The sequence below is a fragment of the Aplidium turbinatum genome, chromosome 11 (genome assembly GCF_918807975.1).
Source record: "Aplidium turbinatum chromosome 11, kaAplTurb1.1, whole genome shotgun sequence".
In the NCBI taxonomy this organism is placed as follows: Eukaryota; Metazoa; Chordata; class Ascidiacea; order Aplousobranchia; family Polyclinidae; genus Aplidium; species Aplidium turbinatum.
The window spans coordinates 16,001,822-16,029,704 of NC_137482.1; the positions used below are offsets into that span (position 1 = coordinate 16,001,822).

Below are 27,883 nucleotides of genomic sequence, written 5' to 3' on the forward strand. Positions count from 1 at the left end.
AAATATTGGTTTATTTTTGAGTTTTTACAAAATTCAGGTAGAAACAGCAACAAAAACACATGCGGTGGCCAACAAGGCGATGGTAGTTAACGTGCTCCAACCAATTGACGTTTGCACAACATCAAATGTCGTTGGAACGATTAGATATAAAAAGTTGAGACCATGCAGAAGTCGAAAAGAACAATGTTAATGCAATGTTAAAAGAAAGCGTTGCCTTACAAAAGAGTAGGTTACAACACAAAGTCGATATGATCGGAAATAAATGAAGAAAAAACAACAACAAAAAAAGAAAAGTAAACTTTCACATTAACCAATGTCCTACGTTGATGTGGCATTTAGCGACGTTAAATCAACGACAGTAAGACGCAAAAATCGTGTTGAAACAGTTGCGGATACATCATTCCGTAGAACCTTATGGTCGCAATGTGTTCCCCCCGACTCCAAGGAGTGAAGAGGATAAGCTATAGTCGTAAATGAGTTACTTTTACTGAAGCATAAATGTAGATTCCAGGATGAATCGTGTAAGGCTCCAGTTATTTCATCAAATAAACAAAACGCTATTGAAGTGACTTGTCAGATAAAAAGGACAGATTTCCTCGAAAGGTGTACAGGGAAAGAATTAAATTTACGCACTTTCCTAAAAATCTCAAGTTTTTCTTTTTAGACAAAACGCAACTTTTTGTATTGAAAAGCATCATGTTGGATTTGGCTTAGGTAACAACAGCAGATTTGTTAGTGCGGATACTCTCACGTGCACTATAACAAAGTTTGTCTAAGGCACAAAACAAAACCAATATGCAACAACTCAATGATGCATTCCCTACAAACACCCTAGACACGTCATCAGCATAGTCCTACAACAACCAACACAGGCTCTATTTTGTTTCGTAATGCGATAAATTTCCATTAACTTGAAATTACAGCTCACAAAGTAACATCATTGTCAGTGCTTGAGAAGAGAAGAGACGTGGCAAAAAAGACGATGGAAGAGTTAGTCCAACAAAAGTGCGTCTTCGACACTTTATTAGACGCATTTACAGAAGTGTGGCGTGTTAAGTGGAACATGATTTGGTCGCAAGCTTAAGAAAAAAAATGAAAACTTCATGAGAAAGCTGTTGTAAAGTGTATTAACTATCTACGACGTTTTGCAACGTACAAACAGGCCAAGAATAAATCAAGTCAATATTGCACAAACTGTTGATTACATTTCGATTTTGATGACCTTGCGACACGCTTCTACTCAGCTAGCAAAATCCGTTTTTTTTACATTGATTCAACGTCTGCAGACGTTGAATCAATGTAAAAAAGACGGGTTTTGCTTGCTGAGTATGCCGAAGTGTAATGAGAAAGTGAAAAGCTCCATTGGCAAGTTTGTCTGTTTATGCTATTGAAACGTTAAATTACGCATAAAAAACGTGACACAACAAAAGCGCAAAGGAAGGTGCACAAGACAGGCGATAACACTGAAAAACTACAAAATTGTTCGCACGAAAATTCAGCAAGTTATTAAAAAAAGTTTTAAACGAAAAAAAGTGATCACAGACAGAAAAACCATTTTTTCACATTGATTTAACGTTTTTAGACGTTGAATTAATGCAAAAAAGAAGGCTTGGCTGGTTAGGTTGACGGTTGCTAAAGAGAATGCGGGCTGGTACAAGCTGTTGATAAGTTGTTCTTTCAACTTAAGGAGCATCAGACCAATGAGAGTGATTTAAAAACCAACTTGTACCATTGAAATTTTTATCACACGTTGCGAAAACAACGTCTCATTACTCTACACTCTGTCATAGGACAAGAAACAGAAAAGTTCATTTTCTCAAATTGCATCAGCGGATTCCGCAAGATTGCAGACGGTTCGAAAAACTACGACATTGCTTCTTGGATAAAAATTACTGCTTCGAAAAGTGATAACGTGCCACAATTGCCAAGTACAAGAAACAGAAAACAGAAATTACAGCAGAAAGGTGAAATTGTACTATTTGATACGTTTTTATCCTTGTGATGTTTCAAGCCGGCTTTGCCCGTTTACCATTTTAGGCCAATGTTTTTTGAGAGTTGCAATTACCGATCTGGTCTAGATCATTGAAAAAGTCGGTTGTGTTTGGCTGATAAACGTCAGAATAAGAAATGTCACTTGCAACTCCAAAAGGAATTGTGTCAGGTCCTTTCCGGTGAACAGTTTAATTCATTTAATAACCCAGACAGCAAAATTCGTCATTTTTACATTGTAAAGATCTGGAAAAGTGTTGTTTCTCCAACTCACAGAAAAGCAGTTGCCAAAATGGCGACCAAGCTTCAAAAGCTACGTTTCAATTCATTCAAACTTCAAACAGCCTTCCCAAGCATCCAAAGACATGATACTTAAACCCAGTGTGCAGCTGATAAAAGGCAAGATTTTGTGAGATGTAACACTTGTACTTCGTCAATAAAAACATTATTTAAAAACAGTTGTAGAGATACGAAGGGTGCTTGGCGACAAATATTAAGTGAAAGAATTGAACGTGCAAGGCAACTGAACATTTTTGCTGCGCTGGATGCATCTTTTCGGGAGAGAAGGTGATTAAGTTTGAAAAAAACACGTGATTTCGATTTAGCAAAGACTGTCATTTTTACATCGTTTCAACGTTTGGCGACCTTTAAACGATGTAAAAAAGGATAACTTTAGTTGGTTAGATTTGTCTTTCTTTTTCTCAACGATCTCCATCTTAAATTGACAGAGCTTCAAAAAATAATATCGGAGTCAATGCAGAACGTGCAAACCTCAAAGTCTCTGCTATGACCAGACCTGAGAAATGCAACTGTTCATCAGAATTTTCAAGTCACTTCAATGTGAAGTAGCAACAGCTGTCTGACGATTAAGCATGTTATCAATACAAACATGTTAGATTCTTCACTGAGAGCAAAAATCACAAAACAATAATCTTTGTTGCAATCCACGGGAAACTATAAATGACCTAGTGTGGCAGATTGAAGAAATGCTTAATCTTGCAACAGCAGGAGCCTCTTTTGAAGTATGCACTTGTTTAGACTTTGAACATCAACACAGACAAAAAATCAGTCCTTTTTTACATTGATTCAACGTCTTCAGACGTTGAATCAATGTAAAAAAACGACTGTTTTGCTGTCTGGGAAGTCCTGTTACTGAGGTTGACAGTTTAAAGTATGCGCTTGTGGTTAAAGCACTGTTGACAGTAAATCTTTTCCATTGCCTCTTTCACGGTGGAAAGATGATGCTGTTGGCGACCTGCTACCTCTGACAGATGCAGCGCTACGCGTTGGCTATCGGCAACATCAGCACTTGACGATTCGATCGTGGCCGCGAAGAAACGATGGATCGAGTGGGATCTCGTATTCTTCGAGCATGTTGAGGACTTGACATAAGAAGATGACTGCTGACTCATCGCACAAAAATGCAGCATCATCATATAGGTTGGTCTCGTTCTAGAAATCAAGCAAGTGGAATTATTGTTTCTTGATGATCATGACAGAACCAGTTAAAACCAGTTTAATCAGGTTGCAAGGATGAAGTATTTACATCGTTACTACTTACTTAACATCTTACTTACATCGTTGATGCATCGCCTTGACAACCCAAACTTATATAAACAAAAACATGTAACTTGTTCTTACATTAATTTTTATACATTATACTACTGTACCTACTTTTCAGACATAGTTTAATTGAAAATGAAGGGAAAATTCTATTGGAGTTGTGGACGGCCTGCAATATTGCACGATAGCAAGACATGAACACCAAGAGAAACTAGACACAAGAAAAACGGAAAGAGCAATGCTGAGAGCAATTTGTGTAGTGAAGGACAGAAGAGTTGATGGATATGCTAAAGATGAAGAAGACTACAGACTAACTTGCAAGGGTAAATGGAGTAAGATGGTAAGAAAATGTTCTAGGGGGGGGGAAAGAAACTTCCTCAGGAAGACACTTGCTTTAAAAGAGAATAGAAAAAGGAAAAAAAAACAACAAGTGAAGGATGAGTTTAAAAAAGTCGGACTGAAGGAGGAAGATGCAAGGGACAGGGTGAAATGGAGAAAAGGGATTAAGACAATTGCTGCGCGGAAACAATCGGCCACCCCCACTAGTGGGGAACAAACCGACGATGGATTATGATGATGATGATGAAATAAGGATGTCCAAAATGAATATGTAAAGAATGAGGCAGACAAGGTCGGATTGAAAAAGAAAAACAAGATGGACAGAATGAGACGGAGATTGGACAATACAGATGAAGACAACCGCTGTAAGGAAAGAATCAGTCGCCTCAACTAGTGAGGACAAAACCGAGTTTGGATGACATCAGTGCGCCGTAACCTACTCAACATGCAAGTTTTGTTGAACTGTAATATGAGCAATTGAACATACATTGTTTAGTTGACCAACGACTTACTCTTGCAATGTGCGAGATCTTTGGCAGCCACAGCGTCAGCGAGTGTTCGTGGATACCGACGCAGATCAGCAGTTGGAAGATGTCATCTTTGCCGAGCTTTTGAGGCGCGGAAGAATACGAGGATATTTGTTGGTACAACTGACACAACCTCGCAAAGGCGGACCGCTCTTTCTCCAAGCTGCATTGTATGATGAGCACTCGTGATTACAATGATACTATGGATAAAAAGTACGCTTGAGAAGTAAATCAGTCATTTCGTTCTACTTAAAAACACTTCATGAAGTAAAACGGGATTTAAAATAACATAAATTGTGCAAAGTCACGCGTATGTTAGTTACGGCTAATTATCGAGACGTTACAGTCTCAAAGATACAAGAAACTGCTTCAAATACACAACACTCATGTTCTGTACCAGTTGTCACTCTTTATGACGCCGTTCACATCTTTCCTGCTATCAAACGGGTCACGTGATCTTTGTCCTAGCCCAGCAGCAATGGCTGAACTGCGACGGCTGCCTGCAATGCAAGGAAGTGGTTCAATTGAAGCATTGTAGAAGTTTCTTGTGGCATTCAAGGCTAGTAGCGTGCGTCCCAGCTCGCAAAATACATCCTCTTTACATTGATTCAATGTCTGCCGACGTTGAATCAATGTAAAGAGGGCGTATTTTGATGGCTGGGTTGCTATACTCAATAGCATGCAAATCTAAAACGTTAGACGCTCACCTAGAAACCAATCACCACCTGCTGCGACATTGTTCGAAGTCGCGTTTGAGAATGACGCACTGCGTAACGTGTCGCCTGTCTTGCTCAGGTTGTTGCGGAATGAATTGAAGCTGGCGGCTATGACGTCCAACGCATACAGCTGACGTCTGGCACAAAGTTACGTTTATTAGAAAATCAGTTTTTTTCTTTTTACATCAGATTGAACGTTCGCAAGCGTTGTGGTTGATATGCTGGATGGTAAACACAATTTCTAAGTGGAGCAGAACAAGAAGTATTTAAAAAAAATGAAAAGAAACATAAAACGCCGAAAATGTTAACTGTCATATATTTTTTTAAATGAGATGTTTCTCGTTGGTGGATAAAAAGCAGCACACTTGACCAAGAAATAAAATTGGTCACAGTTGAAGAAACAAAATTATTTATCAAATGCAATAATGAAACACTGCGATATTGAAAATTTTTTTTTATATTTACAGAAGAAAGCAAAAACTCCATTGAAACAAATTACACATCGAATGTTTTCGACATCAAACGATGTGCTCTTCAGAAATAACATGCAGCAATTTTATTTTTGTTGCTGTATGTTATTCCCGAAAAGGACATCATGGGATGTCGAAAACGTTCCATGTGTAATTTGTTTCAATGGAGTTGTTGTTTTCTGTAAAGTGTAAATGTGATTAACAAGACAAACTCTCTGCCGAAGCTCTATTTTTTATAAGTTTTTAGCGCGGTGCTTGACTATGAATTGTATTTGGTGACAAGGCGCGTTCTCTGTTGGAGTTGATACTTTACCAAGTAAAAATGTGTCTCCAACTCACTTGAAGAATCCTCCACGCTTCAATCCGTGAGTAAAGACTCGATGTAGCGCCACCACCAGGTGAAATATAAGTTTGGTGAATGCCGCTGGAGGGGGTGACAAGTGGAGTCGATGCTCGCGGTCAGGCTTGTGATAATACTTTACGATATTATTGACCGCTTGGCCAACCCTCTCTTGCAGTTCCGGGATCTCCGCCTGCGCCGAGCTGCAACACGTAATGAACCTAGCTGCATATCACTCGAGTTTTAAAATAGAAATTAGGCATGGTATTGGCAAGGACGAGCAGAAACAGTTACCTGGCATTTAATTCTTCCTACAGTGGCCTGTTACAAAAGTGTGGTTAACTAGCGAAACGCGATATGCACACTTAACTACTGTTCAGCTTTGTGCTGATAGCAGAAACGTTAAAGTGTCACTTTTTTAAAGGTTTTACTTCAAAGGTTAATGTGGAAAATTTTTGCCAAGATCTTGTACTATTCCCAGCTTGAAATAATCCAAAATTACACTTGACTTATCTTTTAATCAAATTCAACAAAAAGCGTGAAAAAACATAATATCAAACCAGTATTTTTCATGAAAAGTGCAAGCCGTGAAGATTGAATTGAAGCTTTAGGTAAACTTTTATACAAATAGCAAGTGTAAGTGTCTTCCCAGAAATAGTTTGTGAACAAAAAAAACAAACATGTTTAGCAAATTATCAAAACAAAACTTTCTCAAAAAAGCAACAATAGTCACCAGATGGCATTAAAACTTTAACATTTACATAATTACCAATTGATTATTATGACCTAACTACATAGCATTAACCAAAGTCAATTGGAAGTTGCCAGAAGCAGCCATTATCGAACCTTCTTATCATCTTCTGCGTGAGGTTGTTGGCAAACCTTGTCACATTCTCTCCAGGTGGGACCACTTCCGCCACCAGTAGGCGCTCTAAGCCGTTGTCATCGACACCTTTGCCCAGTGACCGACGACAGGGAAAGCAGTAAGTCTATAAAAAATAAAATACCTATGCATGAAGCCAATCATTAGTGCAATGCATGTTACTGATAGAACCACCATTTTTACATTGATTCAACGTTTGCAGACGTTGACTCGGCTTCGGATTTGACTTTCGCTGTTTGGATTGATCAACAAGTAGATTTGCAGGAGTCGGATTTTGTTGGGATCTAAAGTGTATTTTTAGATTTTCAATCCACTTGCATTCTCTGAATTGCGCATTATAATATTTCCATCAGGCCATCCAGTAGCATTTGTCTAGTTTTAATCCGGTGATGTGCCCGTTACCGAGGGAGGGTGTCCGAATTCACCTCCAAGTGCCACAATCGCCTTCAAACCTTGCCTCTACATCGATCAGTCTAACGCGTCCTCACTTGTCAAGCCCACCTTGCCGGTTTCCTCCTCTATTTGTGTTACACAAATTTGGTAAAGTAACTCCAGAAGAATCATAAGCAAACTGTATGGTTTCGTTTTTTTCCACGCATACAAAATTCAGAAAAAAATTAGGTAGCTTTACTTAGCAAAATTTCACGTTGCTTTCGTGCAGAAACAACACTCTCCGCAACTTACTCCACATAATTGTTTACAATACAGAATGACTGCACGCTTTCTTGAATTCTATTAACTTCCGCCAATTCAAATTCTCACCTGGCCAGTGACCTGGTTTTGCACGACCACATAATCGAGCAGCCATTTAGGAAAGAGACCAGCGTTGTCGTGGCCAATGGTGAGTGTTGTCATCAGGCCAAGGTTCTGGTACTGTCAGAACAAGTTTTGTTACTTTGCAAATTATCACAAATTATATGTTTTTAGCAGTAGTTACAACGTTCATCACATGAATGCGAAAGTAAAAGCAGAAACATACAAGTTGTTCTATTGCTTCACTGGCGTTTGGCGCACCATGACACTGCGAATCCTCAAAGCGAATAACATTCAATTGGTTCAGATGAACGTAGCAACTGCTGCCAGAAACGACAATATTCCTGATGAACACACAAACTTTTCAGTATTCAGATAAATTATACGTATAAGAATGTCGAAAATACTGATACGTTAAACAATTTGTGGGCTAACTTCACACTACTTACTTGAAAAGAAAATTCAAGGCAGCCCTTGGGCACAGATATGGATTCTGTCTTGCAGTTTTCCCCACATATCCACATGTAAACATTTGCCGAGGTTTGAGATGGACCTGGAAACTGTCGGCCAGGAATAATCCAAACTTTGTACTCAATTGCTGAAACATTAAATAAAAAATAAGGTGCGATCCACTTAAGAAAATCGAGTTTCTGATTCAACATCATGTCAAGGACGCAGTGTGGGTGGCACTGACTTTGCTTTGCAACATTGTCTGAGCGAAATCATCTTGAACACCGGCGCCATGCAACATAACATCACACTCTCAGTCACTGACAACGTGAAGTTAATCAACTTCTGTCCTCGATACGTCACGATTTCCCGCCTTACGTCACACGCATAAGCGTCATCTTGCCGAGAACGATAACACAGCAAACACAAGTTGTTTTTTCAATTACGTAAGATGTTAAAACAATGTTGAAATATGCATATCTTGGAAAGCTGTCGAAGCTGCATTGCAGCTACAAGACTGCAGTGGCTTTATTTGGTTTGTGATAAAATGAATGGATATTAGATCGCGCTTGCAGAACTAGACGGATGATCAATAAAAATGGCGACATTTTCTTTTAACAACGGAAATTGCAAACAGAAGTTGGTATGGTTGGCGACACAAAATCGTCCTAAACTCGGCCGTAATCAACAACCGGCGAGATTGACTGCGTGACTTGCAGCACCTCCATATACAACTAGCTAACACGAGGCCAACTTTGCATTAGTTTACTGTTAAAAACTTGTGAAATCACAAAAATCAATGTCGAAGGCTGTATGTTCAGTGGAAAACTGTAAAACAACACCATACAAAACCCCAGTCAGCAAACCAGCGCTTTTTTACACTCGCCCGCAGACGTTGAATCAATGATAAAAAAGGTCTAATTTGCTGGCTGGGTCACTCACTTGTTTTAGGAAAGGAAGTGGTGAAGCAATTAAAGTCAGCAGCCTCCAATGACAGTAGATGGTACAGAAACTGTTCTCGTTGGTCCTCGCATTGCAGAAAAGAATATTTCTTGTACATCCGGCTGTAGAAACATTTCAATTGGTTATTTTTGTTGCTTTCGTGCTCAATACGATAAGAGGGTAGGCTACCAGCTACAATGTAAGATGTACAACACATCAAAACTAGGGTAAAATGACAAAACCTTGGCAATTTTAAACCTCCAAAGCACCACTGAAAACAATAAATCACAATGCATTCAAACTTTTAAAGTAACGCAAAGCAGTAAGGAAATCAGTCTATTTTTATATTGACTCAATGTTTGCAGACGCTGAATCAATGCAAAAATGACTGATTTGCTAACTGAAAACTACATTGTTTCATTTTCACTTTTTTGCATTCTGATTTGCTGGCTGGGGCATACATGAAACATTCCTTACTCAAGCAAGTAGTGGTGACGGAGAAGCTCCTTGAGGTAAGAATGAAGCTTTTTCTGCTCCAAAGCCAGCCGGATCCACGCTCTGCTCCTCCCAACCTCCGTTTGAATCTTTTTCATTGATTGTATCTTCCTAATTTAAAAAAAATTAAGGTTAAGTAACTTTCTAACCAGAAAATAAGTCCTTCTTTACACTGATTCAAGGTCTAAACACGTTGAATTAATGTAAAATTGAACCGATTTTCTGGTTGGGTTCAAAGACCGATATAAGTTGGTGTATTACTGTATATCAATGGTGAATGGCTTGAAGATAAGAGGAAGTGCTTTAAAAACGTTTAATTTGGGTAAGCTGTTCGGGGTTTCTTCACTGAAAGCCGGCTTGTTAAAATGTAGCATTAACCATAGAGTATTGTTTACATATTAGATACTGAACTAAAATATACTGGAAGTTAAAGTGAAAAAAGAGCTTAAGAAAAGCCTTCATACCCCATTGTTAAGAGGATGGTGCAGTGGAGAGGTGGGACATGGCTCTGGCCGGAATGTGTTGGGCTGTCTGCGGAGTTTTGTCGAACTAGATAAAATAAATGAACGATGAAGCAAGCAGGTTGGTGGACACAATAAAGTTCTTGAGAAACAATGAAATGTATATATAGCTTTAAACAGGAACAGGATTTTTAAAATGAACGCTAAGTTGCAGGAAATAATCAAGTTTCGCAGTACGGACTGTCAACTTTAAGAATAATAACACCGGTTCAAAGTCTAGTAATAACAAAGCGGAACGTTTGAGAAAAGAAACTAAAAAATACCTGGTGGTCAATCAACTAAGTTACGTTGAGTTTCTTTTATGCGGTTTACAATTACAAAAATATTACACTCGTTAGAAGAAGAGGAAATGTTGTCACTCGAAACCGAAAATCAAAAAATAATTCCAGGATTTCCGCAACCGAATTTATGGAAACTCAAATATCGATTGACGGCGAGACCGAAATTAACACAGTTTCTTGTGCAGGAAATAGATATTACAAGAGACCATGAAAAAAACGAGGTAACCCAATAGCCCGAGATGGAAATGCAACTCACGGTCGGCTAGTTTCTTCGGTGAAAGATTGCTGGATTGACGTTTTCGTTCAAAGGATCGGGGCAGTGAATGGAAGGATGTGGTTTGATTGAAGGACTGAGATGTGAGAGTCTCGTCATTTAACTCTTCTTCGGACATCAAAGATGGTGTGCTCCCACCGAAATGATGATACATCAGCTTTTTCCTTCGCTTCTCTTCCTCTTCGTGTTGATATTGAAGAAGATGCGACCACAAGGCAGATTTTCCCTGAAGACAAAAAAACGAGTGAAAATGACCCAATGTTTTGAAATCATTCAAAATAGCGAGAACTATAAATAACACCTAAAAGTCATATCATACCATACCCTATCAATGTACCATGAAGCAAGTGTAAACGAAAGTGGCAAGTGTAAACAAAAGATTATTATTAGTGTAAACAAAAGTTGCATTCAACTCAAAACGTCCAATCACAAAATGTGTGTAGTGAATGATTCCTCTTTGTCTCACCTTCTTATAATTCGTTAGGAGGCCATGGCTCCAGACCCTCTCCAACAGATCGCACAGACTGGCAATCCACGTCTTTTCCTCCAGGTGTGAGACACTGTCCCGCAGCTCCCCGTGTCCCAGCTCGATCGCCTCATTGCCCATTTTACCGACAAGAATTTTCTTCGTCTTAACGTACAATGAATAAGAAAGCTTTAATTGAAAATTCAGGAAGAAAAAAACGGAAATACAAAACTAGTCACAGCATCTAACTTCAGGAAACAAAGTTTTAAAGATAGATGTTATTGAACGACAACAACGGACGAGAGTGAATTCTAATTTCAAAAGCGATTGATCAGGTCCACGATCTAACAATAGGATCATGAAAAGAAGTATGTTGAAAGAGATTACAAAACAATGGATGGGTTGCTCTTCAGTGACCAAACCGATCCGTTGCCCTTGTTAGGAGTGGATCATTGCAACACATTCACGTCCAGCATCATGCAATAAGTTGATACCATTAAAACGAAAATAAACGGACAAGCAACAGACGCACACAGAATGCACCTCACCTTGTGCTTAACATCTTTCAAAAGCTTATCGACGAAGACCCAGTTGGTCCGAGCTATAGTTTCAAGATTATATTCCGACATGCTCGGCTGCCTCAGCAGACTCGATCTGGCTTCTTGGATTTTTTTCTGAAAAGCAAAAAAATAGCTCAACTGTTGATGTTTACTGCTGATAAAAATAAAATTCTTAAAGTTTCGGTTCTTTTTCTGTCGTCGGTTGACCTATCGGGCGGAAGTTCTACCCTTAGAACCACTAGATAGATACCACTAGAACATTGTTAATGCCCAAACTACACTGAGAAGGTACTGGAAGGCAGAAGCAAGTAATCTTTGGTCTCGTCATCAAGAACGTGTAGACTGTAGATCTTCTGGCAGCTGGTGGCTTCTGGTGATCTTCTGGCTTCTGGTGCTGCCGTTGATGAATGGTTTGAGATCTGTTTTTCAGCACCACACTTGCAGGAGGAAGATGGTGTCAATAATACGATTAATCAACAAAGAATGACTTTGTCATTGGAAGAGGTGGGCAGAAACTTAACACAAAATAGCTAATCTCATTGTACCCATTTAGAGTCTCGGACTGAAGGCTGCCTCCGGAATCCAGCTCTGCTAACATCCATCCTCCTAAGGTGCCGCTTCTTGCTCCCAAAACCTTCAGATTCCAGAAGATTCTCCTGAAACAAAACAGTAAAAACGTCAAAACCTGCCAAGGTGCAAACAAAAAAATGCTTTGTTGACTTTTTTACCCGAATAACTGGAAAGGTTCCCGGAACATTCATGATGACGATGCCGGATGTGTCTGCATCAAGCGACATGTGCACAGGATGAGGAAGACAACTGACGAAATCAACCCTGCTCAATCGCTTCTCGACAGACGTTTCTGTGTATAGAAATAAACGTTCCTTAATGATGGTCCGATGTTTAATGTCATGAAGTGATGGGAAAATTATTATCTATTGGAAATTTTAGACTTGCCTGCTTCCTTTATCCAACTTTCAAAATACGGCGACGTTGTGCTGCTGGAAGAGACCGACATAGACCGCAGGGGAGCCTGGTTCGGTGGTCCAAGTGATGTAGGGCTTTGGGCATCAAGTGGGGCCTTGCAAAGCTCAATGATTCGATCATCAAAGAGGCGCAAATATGGGTCCTAAATAACAACAACAAAACGATGACACAGGATATGTAAAAACAAGCGTAAGTTATGATCCAAAGCAATGAGTTGCAAACAAAATTACAAAAATTTTGTTGTTAAAAAGGGGGAAGGAGTTGTTTTCATTAATGAAAGCAAGCAATGAACTGCAAATGGTGATTATCGACAACATATAATTACCGTGAGATGAGACCCAGTAGTAGTACCCAGATGAGACTACAGCAGACCATGGTCGACTGCCGACATAAAAGATCTTTGGTGCGTTTCGTAAAATAAATAGTTTGATAAGATGCCATGTAGGACGTAGGTTATGTTGAAGGATACTTGCAGTACAAAGACAATAATTTACGTTTAAATTTCAACCATAGAAAATATCTTTTTACTTTGGTAACTTCGCCATCTGGAGAGGATTGATGAGAAATGATGGAATTGTCGATGAATGTTGCGAACATCTGTGTGTCCAGAAAGGAGAGGAGAAAGGGAAGACGAGTCTCCGGTTGGTCAGAGAGGAAGGGTGTCTACGGATGTTGCAAAGATGTTTTACTATCATGCTATAATTTCCTCATGGATGCAACTTCTTTGATATAACTTAACTGGAAACGTATCTTTGCCGTAGAAACAGATTTCAAATCGTTTTTAGTCGTTGAAACGTTCACGGCCGAATTTCATACTATAGCAAAACAGCATTTTGATCAAAAAATATCATCAATACTTCCAAATTAAAAAAAACAAATAAACAAGGTTGCCTAAAGAGAGGAACTACAGCCATCAGGCAAAACACAAGTTGTTCGTTGCTGAAGCAATGGCAAAGTACTTTGTTAAATTTAAAACTACACTTCAGTGCCAGTTTTGACCTGAGTAACGTTGTTGTCAGAAAAAAATATTTTTTACGTATATGAAGAAATTACACGGTGAACAAACAACGCGAAAATTTCCAACCAAACTGATAAAAACACATTGTTATCTTGCACGTAGCAAAGCTATGGAACGACGGTTATAAAATATTTCAACATCAATGGTACCTTATCGAAATTATCTTGCGTTTCGGTTGAAAATGTATACAGTCCGTTTTCGTCCAGGCTCAGTGGGATGATAAACTTTTCGTATTGCAAAAAGATTTGTAGGAACGCTGACGTAATTGTCTCACGAACACTGATGTTGAACTTCTGTTCGCAGAGAACACGGCGCCCCACCTTGGTACAAAAAGGTTTTTAACCAGTCAGAAAATCAATCGTTTTTTTACGTTGATTCAACGTCTACAGACGTTTCAGAAAAAACTCACAGCAAATAAAATGCAACGGTATGTGTGTATACTTCAGTTAATATAAACTTCTGAAGCTAAAACAATAGTTTGCCGAGATTGATCTTGAAGCTTCTTCTTGATTATGAGGCAGCAACTCAGGCAACATCTCCCAACTGCTGCAACCAGCGCACTGTCTCAGTGTTGGGATCTATGAAACCACATGTCAGTTTCATTTTGTATCACTTCTAGTTTCGTTGTTTTCGGTTCTAGTTTACATTGGCGAGGTTGAAATTGGTTGTCCCGTCCCGAGTTTAAAATCCTTGTTGAACCACGCAATAAGAATATTTATCTAACCTGTAGCTTAACGCCAATTTTTCCACTTCCGTCAACATTACCATGCAAGGTGGCTACCTCGTCCATGGCTTCGATCACACCGGCCTTCTTGGCGATGTTAGTGATCTTGGAGATGGCTTCGTTCGATTCAACGCTTGGAGAGTTTGTACTCTCACCTTAATGAACAAGAACATGTCATCCAAAATTAAAGTCATATTTCAGGTTGTTAAATGGATCGTCGTCGTCGTTCGTATGAAGCAGAAAGTTTGTGGTCAGCCGAATGGAAGGACTTGGAGCCAACTTTTCGTCAGATCGTCAAGTGAAATGTATTAGTTAACATGTTAACCAGTTAAATGGATGAGCAAACCGTATGCGGCCTAATTAATTGACCATGCAATGTTAAAGTAATCGCACTCACCAGGTAAATTCCTGTTTGTAGTTGGAGACAGAATTTGTTGTTTCGTCAGCGCTTGGACCTGAATTTTATTTCAACGACAATCTATAAATAACTTTTCAATGCGCAGGCTGAGTGTTTGAAACAAAAGGTCAACTGTCTCAAGCAAAGAATAATGTGGCTTTAATTTTGCACGCAGCCCTCCTCACCTCTTTCCTGTAGCTATCCAGGAAACACTCGATTTGAAAAATAATGTCTTTGTGGTTCGGGAAGCAAGGCTGATCCTCGGGGCTCTCGACAATCGCGCTATCCAAGTCAACGTAACATTGATTGACCTGCAAAAGCGTGATCACAAACGAATGCCATATCCCCAACGCCAACAGTGAATCAGTCCCTTTTGTATTGATTCAACATAATATGCAGTCGTTAAATCAATAGAAAAATGAACTGTTCCGCTGGCATGGAAAGATAGGGCTTATAACATGCTGGTAACTAAGTCATAGAGTCTTCAACTGTTAATAAAAACTGGAATTATTACGGGAGCAAGCTCACTGGATAACTAAATGGTCTTTCGCTGCTCCTGGGTAATCAGATTGAATTTTTCAAAGCTGAGCGTATTTATGTCTTTCTCTATGTTTGTGAATTGTATGTTATTGTGATGTAAGCTTATTGTGCACTAAAATAGAAACTGATTGGCAATAATTTTAAAGTTATCTCTCTTTCTCTTACTAAGCTCAACAGATGAATTGCATGAAATCCAATTTCAAACAAACACATAAATTTCAATTCATGAAGGCCTGGGTTTGCAAAGTCATAACTTCAGCAATCACAGCCTAGAAATTACGTACAAATCACACGTGGGTGTAATTGTTAACATCAATCTGTTATTTTTACACTTCATACGAACCTCCAATGCTTGTCGAACCAACTGCTTTTGCCCAGGCACTACCACAACTCCGATCAAATACGGCACCGGAGCATCGAAAAAATGACAAGCAAGGTCGTATGGCAACACTGATACCTGAGTGTGCTGCCATTGAAATGGAAACAACAAAGCAGTGATCCCTTCAGCAACAACCGCCAGTCGTCTGCAGTCTGTTCAATGCAAATAAACGTGAAGATGACATTAACCAGAAATAAAGATGTAGATGCTTAATAAGGATTAATCGTTATCATAAAATTTCTGTTTTTAAAAAATTGTGGCAATTCAACAACTTAATCATCTCAAATAAAAAAATTACTTATGCACAATTGCACATAGTTTGTTTTTATTAACACATTTCCCTGGAAGTACATTTTATGAGGTTGCAATGATTTTTGCAACAATTATGAGCTGACGACAGGTCATGCATGAGAAACGCTGGGCTAGAAATTCAACTGTCACTGGTTGACACACCAGTGCTTGTCTTGGGAAGGGAACTGCCAAACAGTAAACTGAAGACGACACGCCAAACATCAACAAATAAGAATATAAATAAAAATATTGTACTTTTTTACGAAGTATAACGTGGTCTTTTGAAATGAGTGATATTAGATTATTTCTCTTCAGTTGAGGTATAAAAAACAAAACGTGGAACCACGCAGAGTAGATGAACCCTGGACCCGTGGGTGGTTAGAACTGTTATGAAAGGGGAAAAACAATTTTGTTTAAGAAAATGCAGCCAACCTTCTGACACCAAGAGTATCTGATGCTCGAAGAGTAATGATGTGAGGAGGTTCATAAGATTTCGAGTTCCTCCGAGCAGGCGAACCACTTCTGAGAGATTAACGTCCACAAGAGGAAGATCTGATATAGGAGGCTGGTGGACAATAACAGGATCTTCATGACCCATGCAGGATAACTTCAAGCTTCCTCCAGGTGATAATAGAGGAACCTAAAACGAAAATTTGAGGTAAAATTTTCAAACTTATTTGTAAAAAAAAAGCAAAAACAAGTCGTAACTGACAGAGCAGTAAAAGATCGAATATTTTATTTAAAGACATCTAACCAAATTTCCAAATACATAATCGTAAAATTTGAGTAATGAATTAAACTTAGAAGCATTTCAACGCAAAAAAATAATTATAAAATGAATTCATCTACAGTTCTACACTCTGCGTGACGAGAACTTTAGCAAAACATTATAAGCAAACTGCGCAGCATCTGACAAGCAGTTGATTCGATCTGAGATAAATGGTTGCGAGGGCTAAGAATAACAATTTGGAATGTATTTCGCTCAAAAAGTTTTGTTGAGTAACGCAACAAGACCTTCTTTGAAGAACATGTTTCAGGTTTGTTGTAAGTTGAACAAAAAGTGGCAAAAATAGTAAATATTAATATCACAAATTTCCTGATTCGTTGCGATTGATATAGCGTCATAATATATATAGCTAACATGGGCCATCGAAACTAATCCTACGCTTTCGTTCTTCATGCCAGATAAATACAACAGCACTGTAGGCAAAATACAACCCAGATCCAATTAAAACAACACAATGTCTACATTGACATGAACAATTATGAAGAATCATCATAGAAAACTCTCAATGGCGTTGCACATTTCATGATGATGCAAAAGGTAAAACAAAATCATATAATGGAAAAACAATAATCGCTCGTGTCACAAGTTGTTCAAGTACCGTAATCAAAGAGAAAGCAGGAAACTTCTCACAATTAGTGAGTAAAAACAGGATTGAAAACGCCACATCAGAATGTAGAATTCTAGACACGCCTAATATTGAAAATGATTGTTTGCGGCAGCAGATTTTCTTCAGCGTGCAAGTGCAACAGTCTGATATGGAAACGAAATACATTTGCATTGGTAATTATCATTGCAAGAAGGACTGGCGTAAGCAAAACAGCCCACACCTGCTACTTGATCAACCGAACAGCAATTTCAGATTTGCGAGAGCTTTTCAGTGATATTGTATTGATTTTTGCATAACAGATAAACAAGATTTTGGTAGAGAGGTGATTTTTTTTAACCATAGACCAGGGGTCACCAAATGGCGGCCCGCGGGCCGCATGCGGCCCGCCACACTTTTATGTGCGGCCCGCGGATGGTATCAGTGCACAAGTATAACCAAAAATACTTTTCTTGAGGAGTTAAACAGCATGAAGGCAAAAAATACTTTCCGAAAAGCATATTTTTGCTTTGCATACGATTCCACCGACCGACCAATCAGATTGTAGTTTTAGGTAGGGGTCGTTTAAAGTTATTCCAATGCGATGTCCAGCCACACTGTCCCGGTGGTTGATTAAAACGTCTGTTCTCGAATTTCTAAAATGTCTGTGAGCTATAGGTTGGCTTATTTTAAGTTTGTAAATGTCCTGTAAACACTAATGTGCGTTTCACCGTTATGGGGTTTCACGAGCAGTGTTCCTTTATGCAAGTTTTTGTTGGCAAAATAGGTCGGTGTGCCAACTCAATTTATAATAAATTGGAAAAATATTATATACAACTTTAAAGACTTTTTCTGGTATTATGAAACTATTTAGCTTAGTACTGCAAAATGTTGTTTAATCAACAATTCTTGCTATGCTAATAAGCACCGCAAGTGACATTTGTCTAATAATCAAGGAAAGACGGTTTTATAGACTCTCACAAAAATGGTGAAAAACCAACTCATTGCTTTTTTAGAGGGAGCACTGTTCATGAGTTACGATAGAAACGTTTTTTCGGTGATTTCCACAAGCGTTTGTTTCATGGTGCCTGGTTTTTTTCTCCCTGTTATTGGAGCCTATTTTTCGCAGATATGTTTGCAGGTCACTATTGTTGCCGGTATTGCGATGTGGCAAACATTTCCATGTTTACTGAAATTGTTAATGGCAAGACATCTTTTGTGAAGCGAAGTGACAACACCACTCTTGCTTGGCGATGAATATTCTGATGAGACCGCTCGCCTCGTTATAAGTGCGCGAAACAAGTGGCCTCGTTTATTAGGCATTGTTAAAGAAGTCAAAAGTGTTGTTAAAGGAGCTTGGCCTGGCAGTAGCGTTGTTCAACTAATTTTGTTGCTGCGGTATTCTAAGATAAATATTAACAACATGTAACGCTGGATACTGGGTACGAAATGCGTTCTTTTCTAGCATAAGAGTCAACCCACCTAAAATTTTATTAGTGCGCCCGCCACAGCTCTCCTAAGTGCCAAAGTGGCCCGCATGCAAAAAAGGTTGGTGACCCCTGCCATAGACAAATAAAACCTAACAACCAGACGGCATTTAACATAATAACATGAAAATAAACTAAAAAATTACAAACGTTTTCGGCCATACTCATGTAATGTTAGCTCTTTTCAAGTATATAACCAGCTGACTGATGTTCTTCATTAATTGAAATCAGACCATCCCCTTACAGTACTCGATGTCGAAATTAAAATTAATAGCAACAAATTTGATACTTGGGTTTGGTGAAAACCAACCTATACTAACCCCCTTCTGAATTTCAACGCTATATGCCCTTCTAACTACAAGTCTGGATTGATTAAGCACCTGCTTAAGCGAACACGAAACATTTGCTCCAATTCTGATCGTTAATGAAGTCAATCGATTACGGTCTTATTTTAATGCTAACAACTATCCTTCGTGGTTTCATAAAGTGCTGAGAGGGTTTTTTGATTCCAGTTCTACGTACTCTCAGACGGAGGAAAGTGAACGCGAATAAAAAAACTTTCTCACTGTCCTTTATATTGGCAAAGAATTTTGTTTTGTTAAGAATGTGTCTAATTTTATTAAATTGAAGTTTAACAGTGATATTATTCCCGGGTATAAAACAATTAAAGTTGGTGATTATTTTCAGCTTAAATCTGAAACTCCCTTCTTTTTGTGTTCAAATTTTCAAAAGTTTACTTGTTTGCGAGATGCGGACTGTACAGTGTACAAACATTGATGTGTCCAGGCGACATTTGGCCACAAGAGTAAGGGAGCATTTGGATTTAACTGCTCTCAACAAAAAAAGCGCCATTGAAGATCATATATATACATACTCGAATGTCAAACTTGTTCAAACAATAAACCATCCCTAGAACCTTTCAAATTGTATGTAAATGCTTCACCAAATTTGATACTAAAATCCATGAGGCTTTGCTCATAAAATCTTGCAATCCTCGCCTCAATGGGCAGCTGTTTTCCGCAGGCGCCTCCTATCTGCTAATTTAGCGTCATTGATTTGATTTTTTTCCTAGGCAATTAAGCATCATGTGATTTTGCCTCTCCTCTGCCTTGCCGTTTCATTCTTATGCGTTTCTTTTTTCCATTTATGAAGAACATCAGTCAGTTGGTTACCTAAAAAGGGCTAACATGAGTATGGCCGAAAACGTCTGTAATTTTTAGTTTATTTTCATGTTATTATGTTAAATGCTGTCTGGTTGTTAGATTTTATTTGTGTCATGTTTGTGTATAGAGAAACAAGACGCAACAAACACTTATCTGGTTGAGCACTTGAGCAGTCAAAGGCAAGATTTAAAAAACGCAAAAAGTTTAAAAACATTGAGTCAAAGAATGAGTATAAACCAGGCGACGTAATTCCGCACTGATTCCAGACATATGACTAATTGAATGGATATGTAATGCTGAAAGGAAATTGGTCATATCACATCATATTCCATCATGCACCAAAAAGCCGTGCACGAAACAACGTGAGCAACAACTCAAGCATGAAACTCAGTGGGCAAACTTTCTCGTTTTTGCAATAATTCAACGTCTCCGGACGTCGTTTTGTTAGCCGGGAAGTGCCTAAATGACATTGAACCGTCATGGAAAACAATCAGGCTAACACCACTGGCAAACTTTGTGTTTTGGGAAAAATCAAAGTCACTTCAACAGATTGAGATATCATGCGCAACTAGCCCATCCACCAAGCAAGACACATCACAATATTATTCTGCTACTTAACCAATCATAAAAACTAGTAAAGAAACACCTTCACTAGAAATGAACCACACCGTCAGCCACGGGTGTGATAAGTGCGTAATGCAGCATTTTCCAATCCCTACGACCCAGATCTATTTAGTGTGTGAAAGCTGACATGCTTAAATGCGACATTTCATATTCACTAAAGGGTTTATTTAAACTTTATTGTACTGTCAAACACACCGTGTGATTACCCTATGTTTTAGTAGTAATTCAAATGCGAAATTAATTATAAAACAAACCAAGTGACAAATTTATTCGATTAGCTAAAGTATGACGTAAGTTTTCACGACACAACAGCCCGATATTTACTTTTGTATGACTTGCACAACTAATCGGACGTGTGATTACATGTCCTTTCATATTCTATACACTGATGCTATTATTAGAAAGTACAAGTAGTTAATTCGCTAAGAATGGTTTCCTTGTGTCTTTTACTGGGTAGTGGATATACGTCAAATACATTGAAACATAGCCTAGGTTTTGTATCTATTGCGCAGCGAAACATATAAGATTGAAAAAATCAACTGTTTTTTAGACTAGAGTAAAAAACACATTTCAAAATACACCGAAATTCCACAAAAGCAGTATCAAATGCAAAACATGCTGTTTTTGTAAAATTAGTGATGTTGTTGGTGAATTGCAATCTAATTTCGGGAGAGAGTTTGTTTTTATGTACCAAAAACAACCAAGACACAGCAATGCAACATTACAAACTGTACATCACTTATTGTTAAGCATTGAAACGGATAAAAAAAAAAGAAATATCTGCTGACAGGTGTCAAACCCACAACAATGCTTGATACGAACGACTCGGTTACATTTCTTGTAATACAAACGAAATTATTTTCACACAAGTCAGTTCAATCATGAACAGCTAAAAATCGATTTCGATCAGCTAGTAGCTACTGTACATCATCTTCAGTTAAGCTTATTCAAATAATTCATTGATTTATTCAATTTATTCATTGAAACGGAGTGTGTTTTGAAAAAAGCCAATCAAAGATAGTATCGAAAATTGTGTCGCCGATGACGTCTTGCTAGGCGGTCTTTGATGCATGATCCAAAAAGTTTTTTTTTCAAACTAGTTTTTAGTATCAAGATTTGTATCTATGTTCTGTATGAGACGTTGAAAAATTCCTATTTTGAAAACTTAAGCAGAGCTTTTGTTAAACTTTTATATAACAAAATGTGTTAAAGCAGCAAATTGTTTGCTTCACAGTGTTTTCAAAAATAAACGATTTTAGATAGACGGAAAATTGGCTTGCCACAGTTTTTTTTACAAGTGTAGGCTACTGTGATTGGATTCTGTTACGCATCATGAACACATTTAACAAGTGGTTGGCAATGACTTGAGATTGTTAAGCGACACGACAAGTTGTGTGATTAGCTGCGGAATGGCCCGTTTCGGTGAGTCCAATCCCTTAACGGGGGATTTTTTTAATTTTTTTTTAAATTATCGGGTACCGTAGCCTAATTATCATTGCCGTTTTAGGGTTAGGGGTTACGAACTCACCAAATCGGACTCACCGAATAGTAGCAGGCCCGATTAGCTGCGTACCGAAATAGCAGAATTGTGCTGCAAAATGAAGTAAGCGGTCAGCCCATCATTGTACTGGTTTTTAACAAACTTCTCAATTTTATTGGCATTCACAGCAGCCTTTGCAATCAAAACCTCTCAGCATGGAACGAACAGTCTTAGCGGCCTAGTGGTAAACCATTATGCTGCTATTTGACCGCGTTAAAGTGAGTGGAAATTTACACAACAGGCAATCATTAAACTATTACGATTATGCTTATTGCTTGGCATGTGCGAAAAATTTGTAAAGATAACAGTTCAGAATTAAGCCGAATAAAAACAATGCAGAATCATTAACCAGCTATCCCAGCCACAAAAATGATGTTTTTACATCGTTTCAATCTCGCTAGACATTCAAACGATTTAAAAAAGTGACTTTTGCTGGTTGAGAGAATAGTAATCGCTTCCTGACATTGCACTGCAGTATGCACAGCAATTTGTGATTGAGTTCGAGAATTACATATCGCTCGCTTTTCAAAATCAAGGAAAAGTTTCATTGAGTAAAACCCAGCAGACCCACCTGTAACGTACCTTAGGCTGAAAAAAAAAAATCGTAACAGAATAAACATGATACACTACTGGTTCTGCTACAAAATCAATGAACAAGGCTAAATCAAAAATATCTGCAATTCGAGAACATCAGTTGCAAATGATCAGTACTAGGGTTAAGCGTACCGTAGTTTACAATATCTTATAAGAGTACAATAATAAAGTTTTGTCTGCTCCAACGAGCAGCGAGATGGTTGCAGTTGAAATGATACAATGCGCTAGGTTTTATTGCAGCAATTAATGTCAGACTGGTGACATAAAAAGAAGATTGGACTTTGGACCTTGAAGGGCACGCAACAAGGCTTGTGCAATAATTTCAACTGGTCAAACAAATCAGACGCAGCTAAGTAATATCACAAACAATCATTCACGAGATCTTACTGGCTTCATCCCCTTGGACACTCGAACAAACACCACTATACTATCTTTTTAAACATCAAAAAGAGAGTTATTTAACGGCTGGATTATAATATATATGAGTACATACTTTACAAATTTTAATATGAGTGTGTTATATCCTGGAAATTGCTTTTTTTTAAATTAAATTAGAAAAAACATACCTCATATAAAAGATTATAAATATAGCTTTCAATCGGCAAGTTATTCCCAGAAGTGGAAGTGGATGTTTCTTGCATGAACAGTCTGAACAACGCCCGAAGGACTTTCTCGCAAGTGTTAAGAAGAGGAAGTTGAGAAATGAAGCCCATGCATTTTTCAATGTAAAGATGTTTTTCTGGAGTAAAGCTGTCAACTTGCAGCAAATCTGCAAAACAACAATAAATTACACAGCGGCCCATGCTGAGCTAAAAGTTTTTCTTTCACATGTAAAAATACACACAGTCCTCGTAAACCAATAAACTTGATTTACACTTTCAAATCAAAGTTGCAACAAACTACTGAAATCTGGAATAGAAAACTGCATGAAAAGATAATTGCTGTGCATGCAAGAAACAGCACACAAATCTTATTGGGAAGCATCTGGAAAACTGTAACAACAAGAGCCATAACTACACCAATACATCAAATGATCAGACATATTGTCTGCACGTTGTCTGTAAAAACTTCACCTAATGATAGACCAAGTTTGAAATTGGAAGATTACATTTCAACAAAAACAAACATTAATACAAGAAAAATTAGTTAATTGAATACGGAAAAAATGCATAAACCATTTAACTTCACAAAAATTAGGGATTGTAGATCATAGGGATGCGAAACTAGATCCGCTTTTGGCTTATCCGCAACACTAGAAGGGTTACGATTTTTTCTGATTTACAAAATAATGTACATTTTATAGGTTATATAAGAAGAGTGAAGTTGGTTTTAAAGTAATTTAAGGTTTTTAGTTGAAAGCAAGCCAGCAGCAAAGCATAAAAAAATGTCAAATTGGCAATTGACCCTTCTAATGTTGGCGGAACAACAGAGTTGCGCGTCCCGTAATGTACCGTCCCTAACAAAAATCCTTGAATCTGAACTCATAAAATAATAGGATAATCTGCATAATAGAATAAGCATACAAAAAGATCACAAACTAAGTATGTGATTTTCCTATATTTATGTCATGTACAAATTGAAGGCACGCTGCAATTAAGTTGCGATAGTTACCTGAACCATACAAAAATGTTTCTACCTAAATACTTAAAAATCATTTTACTGATAGGCATTGATAAATTGCACAAATGATATTGTATAACCATTAGGCTACAAACGTAAGAAAATACAAAAGTCTGTGTTGTTACTTTATTTTTAACACAAAAATATAAAAGCAGTAAAATAGCCTACTCTACACAATTTATAATAGACATCGATAGCCTATCAAATACAATAACAGATGTTAACAACAATACAATGAGAATACACATGCAGTTAAATTAAAATTCAATAGTAACACCATAAGCTCAAACATTCTGATATCAGTGACACTAATACATAAATATTCTCACCAGCTATTTCTTTTTTTCTCACAGAATTAACACATAGCTCGTAAAATGTGAGTACATGGCCATAGGTTTTGGAACCATCTTCGCGAGTGATGAGAAAAGAATGAAACCTTGGCTTTGCTGATGGTTTGTCATCACCAATGTAAACAGAAAGACCAAGCGGAGTGCACAACTTCCATAGCTGCAATCCAGACAAAGAAGGTAAATAGGGTATATATAATATTTTTTACAAATAAGCAAATAATTGCGTTGGATACTCAGCCATATTTATGAGAGACGCATTAGAAAAAGCACAGATTAGTATTTTAGTAATTCACTAAAATGCCACACAATGTAGGCCTACAAATTGTTAACAAATTCAACAATTTCCATTGCTTGCTAGTCTACTTGCTCATTGGAAACACTGAAAAATTGGTACTTGCAATAAATTCATCCTGGACTTTTTAGAAGTAGAATGCAAATGTGGTGCTATTCTGATGAATACAAATTTAATCAGGTATTTAAGAACATAGATACTGTAGTATCATTACAGTATGTATAGTTGACTGATGAACTGACTGCAATCCACAACCTTTAAATAAAATAACGAATATGCACACTATGTTGTAAATTAAATTTCAGACTTATCCATGAGTTTTACAGCTTGCACTGGTATCTTTTTTTACTTCATCATATAGCCTAAATAGCTGTTTGTTTCAATGTAAATTGGAAACTAACCTCAGCGGCATTCCATGGATTGTCCTGAAGATTTTTTGGAAAGTGACACAGCACTGATGACACTAGTTTCTTATGGAGTCCTGAAATGATAAGGTTGCATAACAATTTGAAACTAGTTCACAGCAAGTGCGCAAAGGGGGCACAAACGTGGTAGGCTTTTGGACTAGTATGCTACTTCATTAAGTACAAGTCGTGATCAGGACTACTCGTAACACCTTACCTTGTGTCATAATTATTGACTGGTGACTTACTGTGTGACCTATAGTTTTGACTTGAGTTCACCTCGCTTATTCTTGTGGTTGTTGTCAAGCTCAGAACAAGATTAAATGAATAGCTAGATTGTGATCTACTTAATCTTTTGATTTATGTATGTATGATGGAAAGTAAAAACTAAACTTTGTTTTAAAATCTAAAACATGTAAAATTTATGCAGTTTGACTTTTGGTCTATAACCAACGGGAAAAGGGAGGCACAAAGTTTTACAAGTGACAGCAAGGGGAGCTCAGCCCAAAAAAATTAAGAACCCCTGCAGTAAATGATATAAAAGAAGTTCAAGCTATCATTTCAAGCCATTTAACATATGAATTATTTTTGGCTTTTGTAGTATCTAGCAATATCTACACATGTCGCGGCTTCATAAATCAACTAAAAAACATCTGTGACCCCTGAGTCATCAACCTAGTTCAGTTAACAGTAAATGGTGGCCAACTATAGAGAATGTTAACTTATATGTACTCCACAGCACGCAAACAAGATTGACACTTTCAGCAATCTGTCAGTAGAGCTAAAAATCAGTGGTATATCAGGGTTCAACCTTAACTTTTTTTTACACTGGCCAACCGGACCAGTGGCTCACCATTTGCACTGGTCCGCACGAGATCGCACTTGTCCGTCCCATTTACTGGTAAAAACAAGATTGTTGTGGAAAGCACGAGGCCAACCCAGGGAAAACCACCTTAAAACGACAATAATGAATGGTGGCAATAACATGGAAATATACAACGGCAATAACAGTAACAACAGTTTATCTCTGAGGCAACACATTCAATCTACGTTGAGTCTTCAATCTACTTGGATCCGATGATGGGTCATAATCGGAATCTGATGACGGGGTCATAATCGGAATTGGATGTGTGTTTGTCTGGCCTTGTAAACACATAGCCAGTGTCGGGCCTTCTTGGCCTCACAGCTCACGTGATGTTGCAATTGCTTTTTTTTACGATTTAACACCGTCACGTGATGTTGCGATTGCTTTTTTCTTACGGTTTAACACGCATGGATCACGTGTTTTGTTGTTTGAAGAGAAGTGCAAACGAGAACCACGCACTTTAAATGATCAAACGACATAATACGATGATATTTTCGCACTGGACAGTCGGACCAGTGCGAAACGATTTATACTGGTCCGCGGGGAACTGGCACTAGACATTGGCCAGAGGACCAGTGCTAAGATCGAACCCTGTATATGTTGTTGTAATGCAAATATATCGTTATAATAACTCAAGCTCAATGAGATGGTAGCTCCTCATATGCATAACTTACAGTCTGAAAACAGAGTGTGTTATTTTTTTAAATTTGACAGAAAGAGTGATGTAAAGATGTATATAATAGACAAGCAAAACCACAAATTTATTAAAAAAATGACATAGCCTTGATCAAAATGAAAAAAATGCCTTCACGCAGTGATTTAACATTTAGTAAGATTACTCTTCATGGTTTTTATATTTCAGATCATTACACTTTTAATACAACTAATGTATCAATAAAATTACCTGATACAGTTCCTTCTTCATGTGATTTATAGAGTTTTGGTTCTGTTTTATCAGATAAACCGCACATAAAAAAGTAATCAATAAACCGAATCATATCTTGCTTATTTCCAGACTGATGAACGACCATGACCAAAGATAATATTTACACCACACTGTAACTTCAATTTTTCAAACAAAACATATGAAACACATCATATGAATTGGAAACAATGTATTTTCTGCAATAACCTTTGGTCTATGTTTAAATCTTGATTTCAACGTATCTGAAAAAAGATGAGAATTTTTCTGAATTACGAGTCAGCATTTGTAAAAATACAGTACGGTAGCGGTGCACTATAGAACTTAAGCATTTTCTATAAAATAGTCTTGCATGAACCTACACAATACCTGAAGCAATGTTGCCTTATGTTTGAATAGACGCCAATATAACATCTTTTGAAAACACACAACCATGTAATAAGATATATACTTGAAGGTTAAGCAAAGATTATCTTGCAATCTCTTACGATAATAAACGAAGCGATACTTTCTACCATAATCCTGACCCATAAGAAAAAGTAAGCCATCTTGCCTTTGTCAACTTTTCTTGTTGTTGTTGTTATTGGTTGTATGTGGTTATGCCAGTTACCTATAACTCACAGGCTAATGAAGTTTGTAAAACTTTCCTGTTATTTTTTTATTAACATGCTGTTGCCAATACTTGTACATCAATCTGGGGTGATCGAAAGATAAAACTCAGCCACAGAGGCTCAAAAATGATGACAC

The 27,883-nt window shown here is 37.8% G+C and overlaps 1 protein-coding gene across 1 annotated transcript; it reads right to left on the reverse strand.

Moving 5' to 3' along the window:
- LOC145779857 (DENN domain-containing protein 5B-like) lies at positions 1-27,197 on the reverse strand. Its single transcript, XM_082591521.1, has 28 exons — positions 27,119-27,197; positions 25,347-25,426; positions 24,633-24,810; positions 23,250-23,452; positions 16,338-16,545; positions 15,579-15,766; positions 14,881-15,006; positions 14,696-14,753; positions 14,299-14,453; positions 13,724-13,894; positions 13,085-13,219; positions 12,554-12,698; positions 12,298-12,485; positions 12,115-12,225; positions 11,558-11,683; positions 11,010-11,174; positions 10,526-10,769; positions 9,932-10,016; positions 9,450-9,578; positions 8,973-9,094; positions 8,030-8,178; positions 7,590-7,700; positions 6,791-6,933; positions 5,944-6,147; positions 5,126-5,271; positions 4,816-4,918; positions 4,404-4,581; positions 1-3,441 (listed from the first exon to the last, which is right to left on the reverse strand). Exons 1-28 carry the CDS (start codon positions 27,183-27,185, stop codon positions 3,292-3,294), a joined length of 4,068 nt encoding a protein of 1,355 aa, XP_082447647.1. The 5' UTR covers positions 27,186-27,197; the 3' UTR covers positions 1-3,291.
- Positions 27,198-27,883: the final 686 nt, after the last annotated feature.